This window comes from Amyelois transitella, chromosome 29, assembly GCF_032362555.1.
Source record: "Amyelois transitella isolate CPQ chromosome 29, ilAmyTran1.1, whole genome shotgun sequence".
NCBI lineage: Eukaryota > Metazoa > Arthropoda > Insecta > Lepidoptera > Pyralidae > Amyelois > Amyelois transitella.
In genome coordinates, this window is record NC_083532.1 from 4,004,189 (window position 1) to 4,022,567 (window position 18,379).

The 18,379-nt window shown below is 36.2% G+C and overlaps 1 protein-coding gene across 2 annotated transcripts; it reads left to right on the forward strand.

The window, feature by feature from the left end:
- The first annotated feature begins 4,618 nt into the window (after positions 1-4,618).
- On the forward strand, positions 4,619-18,329 carry LOC106140322 (probable inactive tRNA-specific adenosine deaminase-like protein 3). 2 transcript variants are annotated; one of them, XM_060952573.1, is made up of 3 exons: positions 4,619-4,823; positions 11,932-12,140; positions 18,050-18,329. In XM_060952573.1, exon 3 carries the CDS (start codon positions 18,117-18,119, stop codon positions 18,327-18,329), a length of 213 nt encoding a protein of 70 aa, XP_060808556.1. In that variant the 5' UTR covers positions 4,619-4,823; positions 11,932-12,140; positions 18,050-18,116. The 2 variants fall into 2 exon arrangements, with proteins under 2 accessions (XP_060808556.1, XP_060808555.1); XM_060952572.1 differs by lacking the exons at positions 11,932-12,140; positions 18,050-18,329 and adding an exon at positions 6,366-7,940.
- The last annotated feature ends 50 nt before the right edge of the window (positions 18,330-18,379 follow it).

Genomic DNA, 18,379 nt, shown 5'->3' on the forward strand with positions numbered 1-18,379 from the left:
TTGTGATGGGAACCACGCTTGACAAGCTTCTGTTGCTATTTCACAAAGAGCAGTAAAAGTTTTGCCTCTGGATTCATATTCTGAAAATAAATTGGAATTGAGTTTTGAAATAGTGAATAGTTGGTAACCCAGCGCCTACAAGAAGAATCCCAATTTGTTAGCTTTTCCATTTAATGAAATGAATGTTGTTGGAATATAAATATGAAATAGTTCTGAGAAGTTTTTCTCGGTGAGTAACATTCTACCTTCTACATCTTGCTGTACCTCGCAGAGAACAAACTTAAAACCTAGGTATACAAAACCATTTCACGACATTTTTTGTTGTAAGTCAACTAAAAATATCATGAGGAATGCACTGTGCTATGGTAAAACCAAAAGATAAAGGATTTTGTTACTATGTTTCTGCTTATATCGTATGCAAAATATGTTTCAATTACCAGAAGGCCCCCTTTTGCCAAACATGATACCGTTCATTGGTGCGTTCTTATAGTTCGCCTCACTGAACTGTGCAAAAGACAGCAGTAGAGCAAGAACGCAGAATGCAATCGTAAATCTCATTGTTAATCCAGACATCTGAAATGATAGAAAATGTTTGTAATTTGATTTCTCAAAAATAAATCTATAACTAAACCTTCTAAACCTTTGAGGTCTTATAACTGTGATAAGACATAACTGCATATTTCAACGTTATAATATCATAAAATTGCATTTAAATTATAAAACACTAACGACTAGACGGACTAGATATATTATTTTAATTTAAAATATTATTAAATAATCTTCTTAAAGTTGTTTGATCTTCTCTTACAATGCACAGTGAAAACTGTACATAAAATAAATAAAAAAAAGGAAACGGTTACAACATAGGCACCAAACTAAAATTTGAAACAATTCTTAATACCCACCTTTGTTGTAAACCACGTGCTGGCAACACCGTTGAATGTGAACTGTCAACTGATGCTGAAGGAAGATTTTCGCGCCAATTTATACCGCGGGAAATAGGACATGGGATGGCGGTGGTGGTCGGCCACTCAATTATTGGATTACTGGATGTTGACCACATATTGACGAAGTTAAGAGAGATTTCGCTTGGGATTTATAACTTTGTTAGTGCATAATATTAACTCTGTTTACTAAGGCAAACGTCAGTAACGCTATGTAGTTACTTCAGCATTTTGTAAACAGTTAACAGTTCAAAGGAACTTTAGTTGGCTTGAATCATTGTTGTTTTGTAGGTTTAATCATCTGTAAGTATACTGCAGCAACTTACACCACCCCGTCGAACTCTGTTTTACAAACTTGAAACTGTAACTAGAAATGAAATTTTAGAGCTTTGAGCTTTGATACCGTGCACGGGTACCATTATTAGGACATCACAAAGACGAGCAAACGGACAGACAGACATAAATTCAAAAAATCTTATTTTTGGTAATTTTAAGTTATATTGTCCATACACTATTAAATGCTTATAATATTGAGATTCTTCTTTAAGGCGATGGGCTAGCAACCTGTCACTGTTAAGCCTAACAGCAGAACGTGGCCTATCAGTCTTTCAAGACTGCCGGCTCTGTCTACCCCGCAAGGGCTATAGACGTGATAATATGAATGAATGAATATTTTTTGGCTTCTTTTGGTCAGATCCCACAAATCGATAAAGATTGACAATATCTTTCATTATGACCGGCGAGCGTTAAACTCGATTTCTTCGTAATAGCCTTTTCATCCGAATCCTTTTGGGATATTAATTATATGAAGATGCAACTTCAATTAGTTTCCAATATTGGAGAAATAATCATTATTAGTTGACAAAGAGCCCTATTTTCTTGGTATAAAATCCAGGGACTTCTTCGATGCAGCATCAGTCTGTCTTCAGTTCTTCGTTGGATATCACTGAAATACTTTAAAAAGGTAAATAGTTTTTGTAATAATTTTGATAGAAAATTATCTTGTAAAGTCAATTCCAAAACGGCTTTTTTGGAATTATTTTTTGGGCCTATACCTACACTTCTAGACAAAATTAACTTTCAAACAGTCTTGTCAAATTTGACTCTGTCTACCTCGTAAAGGTATAAACGTGATAAGATGAGTCACGGTCACGGGTTCTAATCCCGTTGTCATGATGGCAAACAAACTTATTAATTGGCCTTGAGCCATGTTTGAATTATAAAATAAGTAGTTATCGTTGAGTTAGAATCCCTTTAAACAAGTCTCGAACTTACTTTGGGGCTAGCTCAATCTGTTTGTACGTATATATGAATAGAATAGAATAGATTTATTTTCAAAATTGGATACAAGGTATTATTTATCGCCGTCACATTAATATGTAGGTATGTATTAATAGCTCAATCTGTTTGATTTGTCTAAAAAAAATAAATGTTTGTCAGGTCACGTCTTAAACCCTTATGGAGTAAACAGAGCCCCTTGAAAGACTGAAAGGCCACATTCAGCTGTATATTGAGAATCAAAAAGTGACAGGTTGCTAGCCCATTTCTCACCCAAAAAAAATATAAGTGGTACTGTCTGTATTACTTGTCGTGGCGCAGCGGTAGTGCGCTTGTCTGTGACACTGGAGGTCCCGGGTTTGAATCCCGGCCAGAGCATGATGAGAAACGAACTTTCTCTCATTGGCCTGGGTCTTGTATGTTTATCTATAAGTATAAGTATTTATTATGTAACACAAGTCTCGAACACACTTCGAAGCTAACTCAATCTATGTACTTCTGTCCCGTATATTTTTATTTATTTACCTACTTAAATTCACTTGTTTTAGATCAAAATGCGCACTGTTATCTTCATGTTCTTCGCTGTCTTGTGCCTCATTCACACTATCGAAGCGACTTATAGGAAAGTCCCATTCAATGGATCCATATTCGGAAAAAGGGGTGTTGTTGGTAAGAAGAGTTCGCTAAGAAAATCCCTACTTCCCTACTAATAAATGTGATAGTAACTCTATCTGTGTGTTTGTAACGCTTTCACGCCTAAGCCACTGAACCGAATTTGATGAAATTTTGTAAGGTGATAATTGGTACTGAGGAAGAATATAGGTTAACATAATTTTTTATTGCAATAAACAATGAGATGAGAAAGATTGTTACTGAATGTTTACTGCGATCATAGTCACGGGCAATAGTCAGTTATTTAAATGTATTTTCGTTTTGTAAGGCGGAAGTAAAAATTGATCTGAGCATTGGTCTTTATTGCATACCATCATCCTCTTGGCGTTCGTCCTGGTTGAGTCCTTTAAATGGAGAGGAACCCAAGGTTCGCCTATAACCACGGAATGATAACTCAAGCTTTTACACGAAGCCCCTCTCATTTGACCTCCGCAACCTATCCCCCTGATATCCTAACCCAACTTTGGCTCCACATACATATTGCCTGAATATCAAGGTTTCCTCACGATTTCTGTAAACATGGGATGCAAAATGATAAAGTAAAATATATTTTTTTTGAATTACAGAATATGACTCAACTGGTAAAGCACTATCGGCGTTATGCGAAATTGCTTCAGAAACATGTCAGGCGTGGTATCAAACTATGGAAAATAAATGAAAGCTTTCTTGAAAATGTATTACAGAGATTTAAATGAATTTCGAATCAAAGAGGGAAATAATGACTGCAGCTTATTTATAACAAAATATATTCAACGGATTGATAAATGACACAAGCTAAGCTCTTCATAAAATAACAATTATATGACGCCCAGTATAAAAATTGCGATTGTTTAAAATAAATATGTAATCTGTAACTAATATTTGAAATGTAAGATCGAATAAACTCATGTTTGGTAACAAATCTTTTTTTATATACTTAGGTATTCTTTTCACGTTCCTACCATACTTATAGTAATCCGATATAACTGACGTACGCTTGTATATAATAATTATATCCAACAATTCAGGGAAGATATATTCATTTAGTTGTTTGGACATCTATAACTTGCTAAAAGCCGATAATCTTATACACACAAACGAGATCCCTCATTCCCTGAAGCAATTATCGAGAAAGCAAAGTGTATGTTCTGCGTAAGTTCTGTGGTTTAGACGTTCTTAGGTACTTACAAGGCAGATAGGTACAAGAACATTCAAGATTAGAATGTTAGTGAAAGTGTATGAAATGTTACAGGGATTGTCGCAAGTGGAAAGATTTAGTCTCTTCCTACCTATCCGGAGAGACGTGATTATATGTATGTATGTAAAAGACATAGCCGAAATCATAGAAAGGAGTTTGTAGTTAGATTTTCCCGTTTTATTCTTTCTCTCTCATGTTTGCGTGTGGGAACTCCAAAATGAAACTCGTGGCCTGGGGTCCGCTTACCCATCTCTCATCTCTCCATTCAATGCAAAATTAGAATTTATGTAAGTACTATATCTAGATAGGTACTTACCTCAATAATAAATTTTAATATTAATAGAAAATTTAACTTCTAGCAAGTTAAACAAAAAGCACACGTAAAATGAAACGTATTTAGTCAGCTGGTTCTCAATTAATCGAACCAAATTTCATCTGAAAAATGTCAAAATGCGTGCAATGTGATTGGCGGTTTTATTATAAGTCCATTCAATCCACCAATGAAAATATACACCTGATGCTTGATGTTTTACCTTGAACGTGAAAACATATATATTGTAATGGCTGCGTTGCTTTGCTGTGTGATAAAAACGTGTTGAAAATTATATCAAATGTAAAAACTGCTGTAATTGGACCTCAAAAAGTATCGTAGATGTCTGGAGCGTGATTTCTACAAAGTGTTTGTGTTTAAGTGAAGCAGATATAACGACCTACTCTTGAAAATCGTGTGAAATACCGAAGTTCATAATAAGGTAACTTTGATTGAATTTTTTGCATATTTCCATGCATATATTATCGACGTCAAAGATTTGAGCGTGAAATTTCACATTCTACTTGTAGCTGTGTATAATGAACCGAGTTTTTACTATTAATATTGCGTTTTATTGACATCGTGGGAATAGATTTCCTATAACAATCATCTGTTACTCGACTATACAAACAAATGGAGTGTGTAGCTTATCATATCAGTATTTTGTACTTATGAATGTATAGGTATACACATATATGTATACATACGTCCATATCCCTTGCGGGTATAGACAGAGCCAACAGTCTTAAAAAGACTGAAGGCCACATTCAGCTGATAATGGACTCAAATTCAAATAGTGACAAGTTAGCTTGCCCATAGTCTACAAGAAGAATTCCAATTTTATTAGCCTTTACATTAGTCGCCTTTTACGACATCCGTGGGAAAAATAAAGAGTAGTAAATTTATGAAGATTTGGTTTTATTAATGTAACAAATTAATCTGATTGTAATAGCCGAACATTATAATGGTCTCATAGGACTCCAATAAGATTTTTCCATTCATTCATTCCATATTTGGTAACTTCTCTCCCTTCCATACAGATCACATTAAAATACTTTTTTTTACAAATTAAAACAAATAATATTAATAATTGCACTTATTCATCAAAACCAATTGTTAAAAAATGTAGCTATCTTATTTTAAAGTGCCGGTAACTACACGGCATAGTTTTAATTAAATAAACAAATTGAATTGAATAAAATTAAATTGTGACAACACTGCTTGCGGTTCAATTTCGCCAAGCCTTTCAGGGTTCATGTGGTAACCATTCAATTACAAAGAAATTATAGAAAATGGTGTGAAATAAACAAACTGAAATTGAAATATAGGTGTAGGTAGATAACCTAATGCATGTAGCTAAACTAACGAGGAATAGGAAACAAAGTACTTGAAAAAAATGAGAAATGCGTCCTTCAAACGAAGTGTCTGAAAGTGTTTCTGATAACTATCTTGAGTATCGTCTAGAATTACTTCAGTCCTTGCATCATAATTTTAATAATATACAAACATATTTACCATAATCGAATGCAAATTCAAAATTTTTATTCATTAATATGAGACATTGCAAAATCATTTTTTATAATTGTCATATCTTTTGATTTCACAACTATGGTTGGCATCAATGTCAGTAACAAAATGCACTGCAGCATTTTTTTTTAATAATTACAATTTCATGTTTATATGAACTGTTGTTGTTGATGCTGTTTTCTGGAAAGTGTTTGTTGCACTTAAGATAATGTTTTCAGAAATTAAATTATATTTTTTTTTTTCTAGTAATGCATCTATAATTATTTTTTTCACTAGAGTAAAACAGGCAGTATGGTTGTCATGTATATGACTTCTGGTTTTTTGTTTTTATTTTGTCATCAATAATTTTTTTTTGTGATGATGAATTACAATGAAGTTTTTTCTTTCTGATAATAAAACAACAAGAGCTTAATCAACAGTGTGTGAATGAAATAGTGGAATCTTTGTCTCTTTTCAGCGTGGAATTACAAGATTGAAAACTTGGATTCTGAAAATGGCAGAACCTCCAATGAAAAAAATTAGAACTGAATCTGTTACAGAAGTTATTGAAGATATCACGACAGTTTTAATGGAATCAAAAGATAACTTAACATGTGTCCTCAGTCAAGATTTGTACAAGGAAATCCCTACAATAAAGGTGTATGTCGGTTTTATAAAACAACCGAAAGAATTGTCACAAGCCATTCGAATTTTGAATGATAAATTGCCATTGAATACATTGCAGCATTTAAAAAGAGTGAGAAAGAAAGATGTTTTGCTATGCACTTCGTCAGAACTGAAGAAAGCAGGACAGCTCTTCAACATAACAACTATAAAAGAGTTCATGGACAGAAATGTTCCAGATTTGGCTTCTAGCTTTGAATATTTCAAAGAGATTGATGTGCCAGCCGTTGCTCCGAAATTAAAAAGACAATCCATAGAAGCCAATAAGTTATGGTCATGTAATTTTCACCCAAATTCATATTTGGAACAACTGGCCAGTAACAATTTTTTTAATGATATTGAATTGGCAATACATAAAGTATGCATGAGAATAGCATTTGAAACGGCCAGAATGTATGTAAAGCGGGATTCACATCCGCCAATAGATAATATTCATAATTTAAACGCATGTGTTGTCTATGATCCGTCTATACAGTCAGTCGTGGCGGTATCTTTCGATAACCGTGATAGCCATCCAATTCAACATAGTGCAATGATTGCTATAGATAACGTGGCGAAAACACAAAACGGCGGAGCTTGGAGTGCAGATAAGGAAAATACTCGATTGAGTGGCATAACCAAGGAATTGCTTACCTATTTGAAGGAGAAATTCGATGACGTCAATTTTGGCGCGAAACTTTTTCGTCCCAAATCTGAGGGAACAGATGATACAAGTGGACCTTATTTGTGCACTGGTTATTATATTTACATGATTCGGGAGCCATGTTTGATGTGTGCGATGGCGTTAGTGCACGCTAGAGTGAAAAGAGTATTTTTCTGCTTGGACAATCCGAATTTTGGCGCTTTGAAGTCCATGGCGGAGTTGCAAGCCGTTCCATTTTTGAATCATCATTTTGAGGTTTTTACTGGATTTTTATAACATTTGCATACTACTTTTGATGTTGACGTTGTAATGTAATTTTTGCAAGTTTTTAAAATTCGAATTGAAACAGTTTCTATATTAAATACATTTATGTATTGTTTTAAGATATATTAAATTAGTATAGTCTTTAATGGTGTTTTATTTATATATCGCACCCTCTTTATACAGTTAACCCCTTACAGAAAACGTAAAATAATCATGAATCCAATAAGACCTCAGAACAGTAGGTAACTTATCAACATATTTACATAGAAGTAAGACTTGTGTTTTCGTTACTAATAAATCAAATTACCCAAGCCTATGAGGAATTGTTCGTCTTCAATCATGTTCAGCCTCCGTAATATGGTACTGGGATCCTAAAGGAATGATTATAATAGAACCTATTATCAGTTCAACACAATGATCCATTGGATGTGCAACAAAAGAGTCAGCCAAGACCTTGAAACCTTGGGAATCTGATCACAATTCGCAAATGAGAGGAGTGGCAGAATAAAGGCGGTAGGGCGTCGGTGGTCGATGGTCGAATGGTTATGGTTCCTGGCTAAAATGCGCAAGTAATGCGTGTCGATGACTCTTTTTTTATTACAATAGAATGAGTGGAACACGGTACAGTGTTAGTGGGTTTCAGTCCTAAATACAATGAGGCGGTTCCAACCCCTTGATTACGCAATCAGCCTTCTTGAAGTTGGTTTCAAAAGTTATAGGTATTAAGGACAACAGCAGGTTAACTAGCCAAATGTACCAGGCGAATGAAAATGGGGAGGTTGAAAGTGGAAGCATAGACAAACATACGCCATGCGCTCCCATAATTCCCTCAAAATGGCAAGAAAGTTGTTACCAAAAAGACCTCGGATAGTCGTCCATAAAAAGGATAACCTTTTCTAATGCATAAAAAAGTTTGGAAAAGCGTATCTTAATCAGTACGAAGATGAACTGGTAAAGGGTCAGGTTAAGGATACTCTGATGATGTGTTTGAAAAGATCACGAATATATTCCTGATCTACTGTAACACGTTTGCAAACCTTTCGAAGGAAGATGGTAACCCTAAAACTCGTAGTATGTGATACAATAACGTCAGTAATAAAAAACAGTTTAAGATTCATGCGACGCGCTGATTAGCGGGCGCAGAGCTATAAAGATTTGGAGGAGGTGGCATTATATCAAATTGGGATAGGAGGAACTTTTATAAACGAATGTCTTAATCGAAAGGTTACCCACTCCTGGGTCCTAGTCATACCAGACCTCCCCAGGGAAGTAACCGAGACAATTAAGATCCAATCCTAAAGAAGGTTTATAGAAATCTGATGAAATAGAAAAAATGGATAAAAGCTGATCAACTTTTTTCATCAGACTTAGGTATAGATCTATTATGCATGGTATGTCTATGTCCTTCACATGGGCGCAATGTTTTAGGGGGCGCCGAAGGACGCAGCTCGCTAGTTACAGTGCCAGGCTCGTAAGTTAACCTAAGTAGTGCCAGGGTTATGTCAGTGTCAATCAAAATGATGTATGGGATGGGTAATATTAGGGACGTATGGCTGGCGCCTAAATTTCTCGTTCAGTCTGACGACATTTTCGTTCAACTTAAAAACTTCGGCTATTCTGTGGTTATTGCCTATGAAGATCGGCATCTCTATGCAATCTTATTGTCTTAGTAGTGTCCGTAATGCATTGGTAAATGTTAGGTTACTGAGCGAGAATTTGTATAACTATATTCTGCGGGCGGCATAGTTTTGTTGCTTGTCTTAATAGAGTAAATGTCAGATACTGTGAAAAATGTCTAGTTAATATTGAGGATTATCGAAGGCCGTAAAGCTATAATATGTGAACTTTAAGTATTGAATGACGTGTGCCGTGAACGAATCTCGTGTCAACAAAGAAAAAAATCACCAATCAAAACTATTGCTTTAACTTGATGTTCTTAAAACATTACCTACATTGGGCGCCAAAGTATTAATTGCACCTGTGCACTACATAGGCTAGAGCCGGCTCTGCTAAGGAGTGCCCAAAAGACCGACCAGCTATTTATCGTTCATTCTGTGTTCCCAATTGTGTCTCCCCCTCATTCTAACAATTTAACAGCACACTGCAATCCTGGGCCACTGCTGGAATCGTACGCTGCGTGTGCGTGTGCATTTATCTATTCCATTTTTAAAATAGAAAAAAAATTGTTGTCTTTTAATTTTTTAAATTATTTTCCATTATTCCACATTCGATATTTTTTTGCCATCACAAGGATAATAAAAAATAAAGATGGGTGCATTGAAAAATATTTGTGCGTTCGACGCTTTCTGGTAAGTTATCTGTGTTTTTTTAAACTCCTTACTTAAACGTTTCTCACGGAATTTCTAAACGTTCCGATGTCTTTTGCCAAATTGTACATCTAAGTGAATCTACCTTCATAAATTTAATAGAGGAACTTGACCAAATTGTTATAAAATAATTGGGTAACACAATATATTTCGTTATCTTACCGTTTTCATTTACGTAGGTATAGTAAAGAAGCTTTTGTACTTTTATTTCTGGAAATTTTCTCTGTATTATTTGGTTACATACATACATACATATAGTCACGTCCATATCCCTTACGGGGTAGACAGAGCCAATAGTCCCGAAAAGACTGAATGGCCACGTTTAGCTGCTCGGCTTAATGATGGATTGAGATCCAAACAGTTTTCTAGCCCATCGCTTTAAAAAAAAGGATCGCAATTTCATAAGCCTATCCCTTAGTCGCCTTTTACGACATCCATGGGAAAGAGATGGAGTGGTCCTATTCTTTTTTGTATTGGTGCCGGGAAGTACACGGCACTGCTGGGAATCATACGGCACTATTATTTGGTTGGCTGTTAAAAACTTTTCCGAGACTTTGTTTGTCACATAAATTTTATTTTAGTTATAACATAATTTTTTGAGTGGGGTTATATTTTTATTTTATTTTAGTCAAATTTTGAAAAATTCATAGTACCTTAATATTTTTGTTACTTATTGAATTAAATAATATTATTTTTACAATAAAATATTTTTAAACATCTACCTACCTTCAAAGATTTATTAATGATATTTAATTTACGTTTATCAAATTTAAAATCAATATTTTTATTAATTTTATTATTTTTTATTAAATCGATTTTTTTTTATTTGAAAAATCTGTCCAATTTTATGTCCAGTCTTCATCGGTACCACTCCACTAATATCTGGTGACTACTGGATATCTCCTACGGTTCCATTTGGACCTGAACGGATGCTGTTAATACAGTCTTATTCCCTTGTCATAAGGTTCAAATCTACAAGTCATGACATCAATATCTCCTTCACAGTCTTATTCCTGGGTAATAAGGTTTAAAATACATAAATGTTCCGTCAATCTCGCTCCTTAATCGCATAAGGTCGGGATTGGTCCGGTATTCATTGTGAAACCATAGAGTTAATAAAAGTTTAGAATGGACACTCATTTTCTCATCAACAGAAGCTCATCCGTGTGTGGATGGTGAAATGAAGTGTGCGAGACTTTTGAGTTACGTACATTAGTTTGAATGAAAACAGACATTTTTACGGCGAGAGGAAACATAAGTAAACCTGCACATTTAAAATTGTTTGAAAAAGTTATTTATAAAAAAAAAAAAAACATCGATGTAAAATATTTAAATTTAGACAACAAAATGGTGGATTGGTGGGTTATGTATGACTTATACAAGCTGAGTACTAAGATTAGGTTACGGAGTTCAAACAAATTGCATAACAATCCGACTTATTCTCAGTGCTGGATATAACTGGTTATAGGCGGACCCAAGGTCCCTTCCCGGGGACAGGGTGCAACCAGGACAACGCCAAGAGTAAAATTCCAGGCATTTATATAACTGACTAGCTGTGCCCGCGACTTCGTCCGCGTGGAATAGTTATTTTGGGCGTCATTGAAGCCCTCAAGGATGAATAATTTTCCCCGTTTTTTTTCACATTTTCCATTATTTCTTCGCTCCTAATTGATGCAGCGTGATGTTATGTAGCCTAAAGCCTTCCTCGATAAATGGTCTATTCAACACAAAAATATTTTTCAATTCGAACCAGTAGTTCCTGAGATTAGCGCGTTCAAAAAAACAAACAAACAAACTCTTCAGCTTTTTAATATTAGTATAGATTGGCAAGTAACCTTATAGACGTTTTTAACCGCCGTATATATGTATGTTTGACCGCGATTACCTTGCGTTCCGCTGAACCGATTTTGATGCGATTTCAGGAAAATGTTTGTTACTCTTAAGAGAAGGTTTTAGGAATTTCACGAAGGAGGATATAGATTGGAGGCGGTTCTCTATTTCCAAAAGATAAAGTAAAAATAGTATGAGCTGTAACAAAACAATATAATGTCATTGGGGTTAAACGTTGTTTTATTTTGTATGACAAAAATATATTTTTTCAAATTCTCGTTTATTTTTATTTTCAGACGAAGAACTTCAACAGAGCAACATCGCAGCTGTAGAAAGAGAAAACATCAATCCTAACGAGAAATAATCTCGCGTCTCGCTCATACACTTTAATGGAATTATTTGGTACCTTTGTATTGATGATTAAAAAGAATTCGGACATTGAAATTGTCTGTGAGACTGACTGAAGATAGTAGAAATTTGTGCTGTGCGCGGCTTTTTGTTAATGGTATGTTGTATTTGTTTAATTTTATGCCGTGTGGTTACCGGCACTTTAAAATGGGACTACTCCATATTTTTCCCATTGATGTTGTAAAAGACGACTAAGGGGAAGGCTAATAAAATTGGGAGGATTCTTTTTGTAGAAGATGTATTGGCAATTTAAATTACGGAATCGAAATTCAAATAGAATTGAATGATTGTAATGAAGCCATACAGCTAAACGTGGCATTTCAGTCTTTTGTTACTTATCAGTAATGTAGACGTGATTATATATGTATGTAAAATGATTATTTTGATAATGATATGAAAGTCTAAGTGCGCCAGTCCGACTCTCATTTGGCCGATTTATTATTTAATTGGACGTGTCTGTCTGTGTATATATCTGTGGTGTAGCATTTAATAAAACTGTCTGTTGGATTCACGTCTTCGAAGTCTGGCGTCCTGGTACAGGTGGGCCCTGGATTACATTAGTTTGAATACTAACCGATGCTCTTACGGTGTGGAAAAACATGAGAAAAACCTCCACATTCAGACAACTGGATGTGTAATCATGATCTATTATTAGATTTTTTAACTTTTACGGAGCTCAGATGGAAATCGCTTTGTGTAAAAACCTGACTCACACAATCCAGGGTCAAAAGCAAGCCACGGATCCTCTCCAGAATGGTGAGGATGCAACTGGGACTAAAGCAGACTCTCGTCTTTGTCGTTTCCTGTAAAAACCTGACTTACGAAATCCAGGTCCGTGGTATTCGGCGGACTTCTGTCAGAATGGTGGGGACGCAATCGAGAATGATGATGGCTGATGAAGAACAATTCTGTTACCTGACTGACTGACTGACAACTTTAGTTGGTACTAGCTTTTTACCCGCAGTTTCGCCCGCGCGAATTCAACACCCAATACGAAAGAATACAGGTTTCTCGTAAATACTTACTACGGGAATTATAGGTTTTACCGGCATGAATGATACGCTATGTCTTTCTCTAGACTCTTTACTACATAGTATAAAACAAAGTCGCTATTTTAGTCTGTTTGTCTGTATGCTTAAATCTTTAAAATTACGCAACGGATTTTGATGCGGTTTTATGTAACAGGTAGAGTGATTCAAGAGGAAGGTTTTTATGTATAATAACATTTATAATTTTGCACCCGTGCGAAGCCGGGGCGGGTCGATAGTATTTATATATATATACCTACGCGAAATTTCAAGATGTTTGGTTTAGTAGAAAACGCGTAAAGTGGCAACAAACACACAAAGGACTTACTTTAGCATTTATAATGTTAGTTGGAATGTTACCATCGAATATGCGAGGTGTATGTGAATGACATGACAACGTTGGCAGGTGAAGGCCTAAACGGACGTTCCTTGATCAAATCGAGATGGTCCTGGTGAAACGTCAGGTTAAAAGTACTCTAAGCCGACGAGCGTGCATGTAGAGATTAATGGATGTGGATGAAGCGAAAGAAGCATGCAGAGATCGTGGCAAGTGGAAAGATGAGGTCTCTGCCTACCCCTCCGGGATAGAGGTGTAGGCAACCTTCTTGGTATACGTCATAGCAACGGTTGCCATGATGTTGTTTGTTAGAGATATGTCAAAATAACTTTTATTTTCAAATAGATATTCTTAATTTTATGTTGAATAATATAGTGATTTTTAACTGATAATTTCTCTCCTCTTTTCTCCTTTCTTCTGTAGGAATAAATAACTTAACTATACTTCCTACAGAGGCGTTATTTTAAGAGTCCTTCGTACGAGCGTGACGTATTCGCCACGCGCGAATCTCCCTCTAATTGTTGACAATAAATATCAATTACTCCCGGGACATGTTTCATTAAAATCATTGTCTTTAATTAGGAGGAAAAAACTTTATTGCAAGAGCGCGTTCACATTTGAGTTAAATATCTTAAGGTCCTGGGTTGGTTCCACAGAGCTGGCAAATTTAATTGCTTCCTCATTAAAAATCTTGTATGCCAGCTTCGTCTTCTACCCGCGCATAAAATATCTAAGGGTTTTATATACTTGGGATCTTGCTAGAAACTTGCTACGCTTTACGGAGATATGTACGTACATGCTTTCGAATCTTCTAACTTGTGGACACGCTACGCCACATGTCATCAGCCAATCACAGCGAAGCATGTTATAATAACACTGTCATAGTTTTCACGGATTGGAGCATAAATACAATTTTCGACTCAACCCTTCTCTTGTGCGGTTTTCCAGCAATAACACCTAGCCTGGTGGAAGATCTTTTCTTTGGTGGTGGTCGAGCCCAATTCAGCGCTCACGCTACAGACTATTAGCTGGAGAAGAGTGTTTTTAAATGTGTTGGTCCATTCTCAGTGTTGTGCCCATCAGACCTCCTTAGATCTTGGTATGGGTAAAGTCTTTCTGTATCTGTATTCTGCATGTCCACAGTTGCATCCTCAAACGTTGGCGCTTCTGAAAGTGTTGTGCCCATCAGATCTATTTCTTAATCTGTAGGCGATTGAGTTTTTGTCTGTATTTTGAATGTTCTCAGTTGCACCTTGTCAGCCAATTGGGGCTTCCTGGCTACAGGGTCTGTCTCTCGATGTTTCTCTTTCCTCGGTGACCAGTTCTCGGCTAACTCAGTTTTTAGACCGTTGGCTCTAATATCATCTTTCGTGACTTGGTGATTTTTGTCAAGCTCTTTGTAGACCTTAAGCAGACGGCATATTGCAGTTATTTTTAAGGAATTTGTTTAAGCTTTGCAAAAGTTATGGATATCGACCAACTGATTATAGTTTCTTCTACTGGCGTTAAGTCGCATCTCTCAACGTCTATCAAGAATTTACTTATTTGCCAAAGGAGATATCAGTTATGATGCCTGGAAATAGTTTCTTAATAGGAAGACTCAACTGGTCGTCTATTCGGCTCCACTGTAAGCAATAAAGCTTGCATAAGACATAAAATACGCCTCCTTCCAGGAGAGGGTATGCAGAGACTACATCTTCCACATGCCACGATCCTACATACTTTTTTCATAGCAGAACTATATCGAAAAACGAAATTGATAGCAGAGACAATGTCTTCACAATGTCTGGGTTCGGACGAAAGATAAAATCAAATTTGGAACTTTATTATATGCGTACGAGTACAAAATACATAAGTGAGGACAGAACACAATCGACAGTCGTTCCAACAATCGCCGCGGAACCCAAGCCATTCAACGACGGCCGACCGTCTTAACCCAACGATTATGTGACCCTGCCGCAAGTGGTCCTAATTCACGAAGACTCTCCAGCGAACGCCATTGGTCAGGGAATTAAACACAACAGGCAAACGACGCCTGGGCAATTTAGCACTAGTCGTCTCGCCAACTGGCCACAAGAATCGCGAATTCGTTGCAATAAGAAAAACAAAATGGTAGATTGAAATGTTTTCAAAAATGGAACCCGAGGAGCGCTGGTGACGATTTCGCCAATACGGCCGCGTTTCGAAAATTGAACTGTCATTGGAATTTTGTTTTTCGAATTAGTGTTGTGCTCTTGGACTCGCTGAAGGTGAGGTTCTGGTGATTTGTTTTTTTTTTTTGAGAATGTGGCAATGAATTCGTTGTAAGTAAAACCATTTTCAACATAACTTACTTTAACAGTTGCGGCCGAAACGTGATCTACTATGCTTTTGATAATATTGACCACGCGTTTTTTAATTACGCTTCTCGTCACTTCAACTCTTGGATTAATTTTGCTGTTATTTTAAATCGTCCAATTGGTATCGATAATTCTATTTAACTTATCCCATGTGTCCCCATTTGGGTTCATGTTTTCCTTCATCTTCTGGTACAGAAGGTAGTTTAAGCCTTTGGTTTTGTCTGTTGCCTTCGCTATCTGATGATCGTAGTTTTTATTGCGTCATAATCATAAGTTTATCTGTTACCAATTCTATATGGAACCTGGTTGTGTATAAAGTCGGACAACCTAAATAATTTTGTTAAAAAAAAGTTGATTACAGAACTCTTCCTAATTTTTAATATTCGATTTTTGAAAATCGACTTCCAAATTTCTTTTTTTTTTGAGGTCCCTTTTTCAGCAGATGACTTGTAACTGAATGGATGTGATACATCACCATGCGCAAGCGTCGGTCACGTCGATCATCTTGCGCGTGCGTGATCCTTGCGTTAAATCGTACGCTACATGCGAAATAAGCCACTTCCTTTTGTATTCAGTACGAATTGGTGATGAGCTGGGGTCCAATTCTCATGCGATCGGTAATGTACGCTTACCTACGAGAAACATTTCGTTAATTTTCGTTAGTAACATTCGAAAGTATAATCACGTTTTTTACCCCTTGTTAGACAGAGGCAACAGTCTCGCAAAGGCAATGTTTAATAGCTTAATGGTGGAATTGATATTCAAATAGTGACAGCTTGCTAGCCCATCGTCTAAAAGATGAGTCCCGAGTTAATTAGCCTATCCTTTAGTCGCATTTTACGACATGCATAGAATATATAACCATTTTGTAATTGGTTATTTAGTCTTTGCATTATTTTTATTTATATAACATTTTTTAAGAGCTTAATGACGCATTTATCACAATAGCTGTTACGTAATTTAATTACAATTTCATTAGGCAATAAAGAACCAATATTACAGAGTACACAAAAATTTGTGTAACAAATAAGAAAAAGCTGAGCGTGGCCTATCAGTCTTTTCAAGACTGTTGGCTCTGTCTACCCCGCAAGGGATATACGAGTAGACGTTATTATATGTATGTATGTGTAAATGTAAATAAGATACTAGTGGTGGTGCCGGGTGGTAACCAGCACTTTAAGAGTGCCGTATGGTTTCTGCAATTCATCTCTTTCCTGTGGATTTCTCATTCCATTCTTGAGCCATACAGCTGAACAAGGCCTTTCTTGCTCTGTCTACCCCGCAATGGATAGACGTGATTACATGTATGTGTATATATGTTATAAATAATCTTTGCCAACGGTGTCAAATACCAAGTGTTACGTTACAAAATGCTCAATCACTCGCAACTAATTCTATTCACCTCATTTATTGCCAACACATCGTATCATAGACAATCAGAGCTGGTAATTGTTTATAGTATTATTTTTATTCTTTTTTTTATCAGCCAGTGTTAATAAAAAGTGTTTAAATGCGGAGATGCGATTTTGAAAAGAGAAATGTTGAAGTGTTTTAGTACCATGTAAATCTTATAAAAAATATTTTAAAATTTTGGAAAGAAATAAAGTGCCTAGCGCGATATTTGAACTAATTCTAGTCTATGGCCCTTGTTCAGAATTTTTTTTTTTAATACGAGTATAAAAAGCTGCCACTGCGCATCTACTTATTTTCCGGGTGCTTATAAATGTTTTAAACATATAAAATTTTGCATTCCCAACTGTATTCTCTCTCTTTACTACTAGCGGCGTGCAAAATCCCCTGAAACGGATCGGCATGTTTTTAAATGTAAACCGAATCGAGACCAAATGCTGGATAATTTGACATACGGCTCTCTCAAAGACAGGTCAATGTGGCCTCGGGTAGCCGAAACCTTAAAAACGTCATGGTATCGTCCCATATTTTTAGTAGTAGATATGATCCCCTATATTCATTACTAGCTGTGACCGCGACTTCGTCCGCGTGGAATAGTTATTTTGGGCATCATTGAAGCCCCCACGGATGAATAATTTTCCCCGTTTTTCCTCGTTTTTTTTTTCACATTTTCCATTATTTCTTTGCTCCTTATAGTTGCAGCGTGATGTTATATAGCCTAAAGCCTGCCTAGATAAATGGTCTATTCAACATAAAAAGAATTTTTTCAATTCGAACCAGTAGTTCCTGAGATTAGCGCGTTCGAACAAACAAATTTTTCAGATTTATAATATTAGTATAGATGATTCCCGAGTCGCAAAACAAAAATATGTAAACATATCTCATTTTCCAGGAGCCGTAGCAGCCGCTGAAAGCGACAGGCCACTGGGACCCGAACTCAGTACCCACCAAGTGACCATATGGAGACCATCATCAACTGCCAACCCACCTATCTGATCGGCAGCCGTTTCACTACCAAGACCCTGGGTCTGATACCCCGCGTCCAATACCACCTCTGCAGGAATAACTCAAAGATGCTACTGAAAATCGAGAACGTTCTACTACAGAGTCACCGCCAAAGAGAATCAACGGGTATCAAGAAGTTATACAACTCGTTCTTCGTTCTCTTCTAACTGAACGGACTGTGAGCGCATCATTCATTCATTCATTTCATTCAGTGTCA